This window comes from Gobius niger (assembly GCF_951799975.1).
Source record: "Gobius niger genome assembly, chromosome: 3".
Taxonomy (NCBI): domain Eukaryota; kingdom Metazoa; phylum Chordata; class Actinopteri; order Gobiiformes; family Gobiidae; genus Gobius; species Gobius niger.
The window spans coordinates 29,361,761-29,370,328 of NC_136854.1; the positions used below are offsets into that span (position 1 = coordinate 29,361,761).

The 8,568-nt window shown below is 38.8% G+C and overlaps 1 protein-coding gene across 1 annotated transcript; it reads left to right on the top strand.

Annotated features, from left to right (window-relative positions):
• The first annotated feature begins 639 nt into the window (after window positions 1-639).
• Window positions 640-3,455, top strand: gcdha (glutaryl-CoA dehydrogenase a). Its single transcript, XM_079553158.1, has 12 exons — window positions 640-757; window positions 999-1,105; window positions 1,231-1,263; window positions 1,352-1,492; window positions 1,566-1,628; window positions 1,701-1,871; window positions 1,972-2,101; window positions 2,219-2,435; window positions 2,511-2,614; window positions 2,689-2,814; window positions 2,893-3,053; window positions 3,203-3,455. The coding sequence occupies exons 2-12, from the start codon at window positions 1,003-1,005 to the stop codon at window positions 3,274-3,276; spliced, it is 1,323 nt and encodes a 440-aa protein (XP_079409284.1). The 5' UTR covers window positions 640-757; window positions 999-1,002; the 3' UTR covers window positions 3,277-3,455.
• The last annotated feature ends 5,113 nt before the right edge of the window (window positions 3,456-8,568 follow it).

Genomic DNA, 8,568 nt, shown 5'->3' on the forward strand with positions numbered 1-8,568 from the left:
AGCTACACTATTTGTTGCAAAAACGGCACCCGAATAGCAAAAACGACTATAGTTTGTCAAACAGTAGAGGGAGATAGCATTCAAAATGAGTGTCTGCATCGTTATTCGATTAGAATGTTTAGAACGCAAGTGCATATTGGACTGAATATTTAATACATTGTGTGAAATTAGGTTTTGTATTTATCCGCATAGCAGCAGCAGCAGCAGCAGCAGCAGCAGCAGCAGCAGCAGTTAAACACAGAGTGTTGCCTGCCAGAGATGACCCCTCTGTCTCCGTCGATGTGAGGCCTGTGAGTGTGAGACACGGCTGCAGACACGCGCTCGAATTCTGTACATGGTCCCTTTTTTTTAACCAGCCAATCAGCAGGAGGCTCGAGACGCACACCCTACCCCATGATGGTCACGTGGCACTGTACTTTATTTATTTATTTATTTATTTATTATTATAATTATTATCTAATCTTTTATTCAACATTAGTCAGAATAGAATTTACTGTTAATAGTAAAACGGTTGTGTATCATAGCTTGAAACCGATCAAAGTTAGTTGTATAACCGAAAGTTGCACAACTCCAAGTGGCTCGTGCTGCGTCCCCCTGTGCAGCACAGCCTATAGGCGCAGCACCAGAAGAACCTCCGTAATCATTACGTACCCGCGTGACGTTTACACCGGGCAGCTGTTACTTAAGCAACTTTCACAAGGCTGTTTCCAGTCGTTTGGAACAGGACATTCAGTAAACACCGGGAAAAGATCATCAGGTAGGCTTAGGCCACTGCACTTCTGTTTCATCTCGCGGTCATAAGGACAGAGAATACGCCATTTTTACCATTTTTGCGTAGTTTTTGGTAAGAGCAGGGTAACATCCTGTAGTTTGGTAAATATTCAGTATAACTATGCACACAAGGCATTAGACAGAATCAGGATGTTAGGCTATGGACCTCATTGTGGCTAATATCAAATTCAGCATATTACACTGTCTTTTTATTTGTACTTTTACAGCCAGATGGCCCTGAGACGTTCTGCATTTAGGCTTCTTGCCAATACTCAAAAATGTGCTTCAGTTTTATCCTCAAGAGCTCAGAGCACAGCCACAGCAGTGCAGAAAGGTATGCATTTTTTTGTTTACTTTACAGTAATGTGTGTTAGATTGCAGTAGCTATTTAAAGTAGCCTAGTCTACTTTAAATAGTTGTCATAACAGAATAAACTAATCCAAAAAATAAATCTTCTAGATGCTGAAGAAGTCCCAAAACCATCTAAGCCATGTAAGTAAACCAGTATCTGTTTATCTGTGGTCTCCTGTATTATGCATATGACATAACAGTGAGGGCGCCTTCTTGTATTTCGACACAGCCAAGGTGCCTTTCGAGTGGCGAGATGCTTTGAATTTGGAGGGTCAGTTGTCAGAGGAGGAAGTTATGATCAGGGATTCCTTCCGGGACTATTGTCAAGAAAAACTGATGCCCCGCATCCTGATGGCCAACAGACATGAACGTGAGCCAGGCACATTAATAAAAGATGTTCCTCTGAAGAAAATAAATAAATATTTTATTATTTTGGCTTTCAGATTTCCACCGTGAGATTGTTTCTGAAATGGGAGAGCTTGGAGTTTTAGGACCAACGATTAAAGGTTTATTTTGATATGATATTATTATTATTATTATCATCATCAATGCTTCATACACTTTTCTGTTTCTTTTAGGTTATGGCTGTGCAGGCACTAGTTATGTAGCATATGGTCTGATTGCTCGAGAGGTTGAGCGAGTGGACAGTGGATATCGGTCCGTCATGAGTGTTCAGTCTTCACTGGTCATGCATCCAATCAACGCATATGGCACAGAGGCGCAGAAGGAAAAATACCTGCCCAGACTGGGTATGGTAGATTTATTATTAGAGTATATAGCGTTAAATTGTATTACATTTGTTGTAAAAGTGAACCATTTGTCCTTAATCTGTGTGTGTTGTATGTGCAGCTCGTGGGGAAATACTGGGCTGTTTTGGTTTGACTGAACCAAACCATGGGAGTGACCCCAGCAGTATGGACACCAAAGCTAAATACAACCCTTCCAGCGGTACTTTCTCCATCAGTGGAGCAAAAACATGGTTGGCTATATTTAGTATTTCGATCACCTTTTAAAGAAAATAATAAATCCATTTGAATTACATTATTTAATTTGGAAATACCAATGAAGTAATAATTTGCAATATTATGTTTTCTAGGATCACAAATTCCCCAGTTGCAGACATTGCCATTGTCTGGGCTAAATGTGAAGACGACAGAGTGAGGGGTTTCATTCTGGAGCGTGGGATGAAAGGATTCAACACACCTAAAATTGAAGGAAAATTTTCGCTGAGAGCCTCTGCGACCGGTATGATCCTAATGGATGAGGTGGAGGTCCCACAGGAGAACCTGCTGCCCAATGTGTCTGGACTGGCTGTACGTGCTCCTCTCTGCTGTCTGCTCTATTCAAAAGAAAGGCATTGGTCTTAATTATGTCTTTGTCCAAAACAGGGCCCCTTCGGCTGCCTCAACAATGCTCGCTATGGCATTGCATGGGGAGCACTGGGAGCTGCAGAGTTTTGCTTCCACGCTGCCCGACAGTACACCCTGGACAGGTGCAAGTTGTTGATTTATTATGAATATTATATGTGTAACATTTGGATCAGTGCCATATCTTTGTTTCAAACAGAATCCAGTTTGGTGTCCCTTTAGCCAGAAACCAGCTCATGCAGAAGAAAATGGCCGATATGTTGACAGAAATTACAATTGGGCTGCAGTCATGCCTGGCTCTGGGGCGGCTGATCGATGAAAAAAAGTAAGTTTGCAGCTGTAAAAATGAACGTGTGCACAATTAAATTGTTTAACACCCATTGTTTCTTTGTGACAACTGCAGAGCAGCGCCTGAAATGATCTCAATGCTGAAGAGAAATAGCTGTGGCAAATCTCTGGACATCGCTCGACAGGCCCGGGACATGTTGGGAGGAAATGGAATTGCGGATGAGTACCACATCATTCGTCACGTTATGAATCTGGAGGCTGTAAACACATATGAGGGTAAATTCAAATTGATTTGTGTCAGGACTTAACTCTAGCACTAGGGAGCAGCATTGCAATTGCTTGTGAAAAGTCAGCAAACAAACATTTTCATCCATTCAATATAATTTGCTTGACAAGTAACAAAATGTTCTGTTGTTTTCTTGTAGGAACCCACGACATACATGCACTGATCCTAGGCAGAGCCATCACTGGACTCCAGTCATTTACTGTTGGAAAGTGAAGCATTTTCACACTATGATTTTCCTTCTTCAGTAGACTGTTTGGTAGGTCGAATATAAGACACTTTTTGAGGGGAGTATGATAAATGTAACAGCTTTGTGCTTTGGGGGGTAACACTGTTCCTCATAGGAACCATTTTTGGATTATTAAGATATCTGTAAAGGGATTGAGTATTTTACTGTGAACATGAATTTAACAATTTTGTTTATTATCTTCAGTTGTGTTAAAATGATTACTAATTAACAAAATAAATGTGTACACACAAAGACATGTATTGCTTGTTTATTTTTTGTTGAATCTTAACAACTTGAATTTACATAACATTTAAAAGTCATAGATTTTTCCACTGCATTAAATTTACAGATACAACCTGAAATTGTTTGTTGACATCAACAATCTCTACTATGTGTGTCACTAAATCATTTGAATTCATTTAAAAAGTGTTTCGGAGGCGTGACAGGGCCTCATTGGCGTCCAGCAGCTCCTGGTTCAGGTGCTCACAGTTGGTCAGAGTCGCAGTGAGCTCAGCCAGCTTCACCTCAAGCATTTTATTGTTCTCCTCATACACTGTGACCAGGAGATCATTCAACTGCTGGAACCTCTCTGACAACTGGGCAGTGCAAATGTATGTAATGACAAACTGGTATTATATGAAAAATGTGCAACTAAAAATAGGATATACCTTCGCAGATAATTTATCTTGATAGTTGGCCATCAATTGCTGATCACGTTCTCGGCTTACGTTAATCGTTTCCACTAGCTCTTCTGCCTTATGGTTGATATGCTCAACAGCTGACCTATGTATTTAGGAGACAGCCAATAAGGTACACAATTAAACCTTAAAAGAGCAACATTTCGGTCTGCCAGTTTTAGTGTGTGTTACCTGGAAGGCTGATCTGAAGACTGATTCATGTCTGAGGAGTGACGGACATCCCCTATCGACAAATCCTCTGTCTGCAGTGTCCACAAATGGAAACAAAGCATTAAAAGACAGATACAATTAACAGTGTCAATAACTTAATCATAATACAAACGAGTATGGCATGATAACTTTTTTTTTACTTTACTGTAAGCTAACAACACCAATAAAATAAATATTTTGAAATGGTAGGCTATCATAAATCAGATGTGTAGGCAATCCAGTGAACTCACCTCCTGTGCTCCTCCTTCAATGCCAGGGATAAAATCAGAAAAAGCCTTTGAAGAAGACGGTAACTCGTCATTAAAGAAATAATCCATGGTGATTTATTTCTGAAAATAACAAACAGTTAAACAGCGACAAGGCCTCGCGTTTGATTGGTTAACGTTTAACGTTAGGCTAATGTAGCGTTAGCAAACCTGAACTTCAGCGTTAGCTTAATGTTGCCTAATCAAAGCCAAGGCAACTCATTTATGTTCTGTAATCAAGCACTTACAAACAGCTGGTCATGAAACACACTTTTTAGCCTGACGTGGACAAACCACGGCAGAGGCGGGAGCTGTAGGCTATCTGTTCATAAGTTAATTATTTCATTTATTAAAGTTAAAATAATATAAGATAGTATTTTCACCAAATACAGATTTACTTCACTCAATTCTTTTATTACATTCATTGTGTCTTCTTGAGTAATACACTTTTTTTGGTTTCTTTTTAAAAGACACTAGGTTGGAACGCCTTCCGCGTGGCCACACTGACAGGTTTATTGCTTATGTCAGTGTGGCCACGCCTGGGAACTACAACTTTCCCAATAAGGGAATTTGGAGATTGGAGAGAGGGGGGCCGCTTGACGACAGCGATGCTCCCCTGTCTTTAAATTGAGAATTCGCAATAAGACAACAAAATGAGACTGTGACCTGATAATACTGAAAATTTAAGTGACGAAATCTCTTTGGAACATTTTTTTGGTCCAAAGTTTCACTTGAGGTGAGGAAAACTGACTTTTAATTGAGACGCGGGAAAAAGTCAAGAAGCTAGCTTTAGGTTTTTCCCGGCTCGCTTTAACCTCAACCAAGACGGCAAAATGGAACGAAACTGTGAAGTACAGAAGTCAGCGGTGGAGATATCCACAGAAGAAATGGAAACCAGTGAGAATACAGCTCAGGGGGTTGTAAATGTCAACGAGAATACACCTGTTAACGCAGCTGTGAAACCTGTCCACAAAAGGAAAAAGTGCGATAGCAACGGGAATGGCACTAATAACGAGGTAATTAGCCTTGCTGATGTGATAGCGTCACTGAAGGAGCTGTCCAGAAAACAAGATGAAACTTTTCAGAAGGTTTCAGCCATTGAAGCAACAACGGAAAATACATCCAAACAAATGGCAAATCTGACAGCTACGGTGGCCCGGGTTGTGGTGGATGTTGACCGTCACGGAAAGAATATAAAAGATGCTCACTCTGAGATTGAGAAGCTGAAGGAGGAGAACCGGCTTCTTAAAACAGCGGTGGCAGAGTGCAAGCGGTACAGTTGGAGATGGTCGCTAAAACTACATGGGCTCAAAGAAAATGAGCATGAAGATGTGAGGAAAGAAGTTATCAGCGTCCTAGGAAAAGTTGCTCCAGGGTTGCAAGTTTACCTGGAGGATGGCGTGGATATCGCTCATCGTCTTGGCCCAAAGAGATCGGATGGATCCAACAGACCAGTCATCATCCTGTTTGCTCTTCGCCGTATCCTTGATGCTGTTTGGAAGTGTGCCAAAGGCTGCAAGTTTCTCCGCGACAACAGGCTTCGTCTCACTCAAGCGCTGTCTCCCGAAGACAGACTTGCAAGAGAGAAACTCTGGCCCCTGGTGGACAAAGCCAGGAAAGAAGGGAAGAAAGCCACCCTCGTCGGCCCTTTCGCGCTGATCGATGGGAAGAAGATTAACCACTGGGATGTGAAGTAATGTCTTTGGTGTACAAAACGCAGCCTTATTCCACTCTCCAGCATCCTAATGCCTTTGGCAACTCTGAAATAATATTATAGGTGCATGTTCTTTTGCCTCAACTTATTATTTCATATAATATTTCAGTACTCTGCCTATTAACATACAAGCAAATATCCTGATATAATTTTAATGCAATTGTTATTGTATTGTATTATTTGAAAGTTCATGCTTGGTCACAAAATGATACAATTTTTCTATGGTTGTCTTGCTGCATTCTCGTTCTTCGAACTAAAGCAAGCCCAAGTTCTAACTACTGTTTCAAAGAGAGCTCTTTTTTGTGTGTGTGTTCTTTTATGGTTCAACTATCATCTTTAAATGTAACTTCATTGAATGTCAGGGGTATTCGTGATGCAACTAAAAGGAAAGCATTGTTTTTATTTCTTAAAAGAAGTGATGCTGAGTTTATACTGCTTCAAGAAACTCATTCAAATGAAGCTGATGAGAAGTTCTGGAAGAGTCAGTGGGGTAATAATATTTACTTCAGTCATGGCTCAAATCATTCTGCGGGAGTAGCCATTTTGATACATAAATTTAAAGGAGATGTCATTGAAGTATTTACAGCAGATACAGGTAGATGGATTATTATTACAATCAAACAGGATAACTTAATTTTTATTATTTGTAACATATATGGTCATAATATACATTCTCATAACAGCACACTCTTCTCCGAAATTACATCCAAACTAAATGAGTTGTTACAAAAATATGCAAACTCTCAGATCATTTTATGTGGTGATTTTAATGAATGTCCAGATGAAACAAAAGATAGATTTCCCCCAAAAACTGTTCAAGTACTTCAGAGGAATAACATAGCAAAACTATGTTTTGATTTATCACTCACTGATGCCTGGCGCTTCTTATACCCTGATAAAAATGATTTTACTTGGTCTAATAGAAGTTTATCTTTAAGATCAAGAATTGACTTGTTTTTGATTTCATCAGCTAGCCTTTATCTTCTCAAAGAGGTTTCTCATTCTTCTGCTCCTTTATCAGATCATATGCAAATTACACTTGAACTATGTGGTGAATTGCACCAGCCCAAACTAAGAGGCTATTGGAAATTCAATAATACCCTTCTGCAGGATGAGGAGTTCAATGATAAGGTTAAAAGGCTAATAAGTGAAATATTTTTAGACATTGAAAGTGGTAATCACAAGCAAAAGTGGGAATATTTTAAATATAAGCTGAGAACAGTTGCAATACAAAGAAGTAAAAATCTTAAAAGACTAAAAAAACAAAAAGAGATGGAATTAATTGAGAGAATAAATGATCTCCTTTCCAGGAACTCTATATCTGAACTGGAACAGGTTGAATTAAAAGAAATACAAACAAATCTGGATCAGTTTTATTTAGATTTAGCAAAAGGTGCATATATTCGGTCCAGAGCTAGATGGATCGAGGAAGGGGAGACCAACTCCTCTTACTTTTTTGCCCTTGAAAAAAGAAATGGAAAACATAAATCTTTGATTGCTCTTAAGGTTAATGATACATTAACCACAGATGCAAAAGTGATCTCTAATCACGTGGCCTCATTTTATAGTAAATTGTACACTTCTGAATTTGATTCAAAAGTTTGCGTAGAGTTTATTAGTAAAATAAGACAATATTGTCCAGTAATAGGTGATAGTTTTAAAGAATTGTGTGATTCAGATTTGACACTAAATGACATTAAAGAAGCTCTGTTTTCAATGAAAAAGAGAAAAACTCCAGGAATTGATGGTCTGCCAGTTGAATTCTTTTTGCACTTTTGGGATACTCTTAAAGAACCTCTATTTTATATGTACAAACAGTGCATAGATGAAGGAGAAATGACTCCAACAATGAAACAGGGTGTTATTTCACTCATCCCAAAAGCGGATAAAGATACTTTATTGATAGAAAATTGGAGGCCCATCACTCTCTTAACAACAGACTACAAAATATTATCCCTTGTGTATGCCAATAGACTGAAAAAATATCTAAACAAAATTATAGCAGAAACCCAGTGTGGTTTTATCAAAGGTCGCCACATTAGTAATAATATTCGCTTAGTATTGGATTTATTGGATTATTCTGACCATGTGCATTCAGACGCATTTATCTTGTTTGTGGATTTCTACAAAGCTTTTGATACCATTGAACACAGATTTATTCGAGAATGTCTTCAGTTATTTCAATTTGGAAACTCTTTTACACATATGGTCGATATGTTATACAATGGTATCAATAGCTCTGTTATTGTTAATTACAACACTACTAAAAGGTTTGATATAACACGTGGTGTAAGACAAGGATGTCCGATAAGTCCTTTCATTTTTGTTTTGGTTGTTGAATTGTTATCTATAAATATTGTCAGTAGTCCGGAATTGAAGGGTATTTCGATTTTCAATAGAGAAATACGAATT

Excerpts from the sequence above, each read along its gene's own strand:
- gcdha (XM_079553158.1), top strand. The coding sequence starts at position 1,003 with ATGGCCCTGAGACGTTCTGCATTTAGGCTTCTTGCCAATACTCAAAAA. Across the intron at positions 2,102-2,218 it reads ATCAGTGGAGCAAAAACATG|GATCACAAATTCCCCAGTTG; the intron begins GTTGGCTATATT and ends TATGTTTTCTAG. Across the intron at positions 2,815-2,892 it reads CGGCTGATCGATGAAAAAAA|AGCAGCGCCTGAAATGATCT; the intron begins GTAAGTTTGCAG and ends TGACAACTGCAG.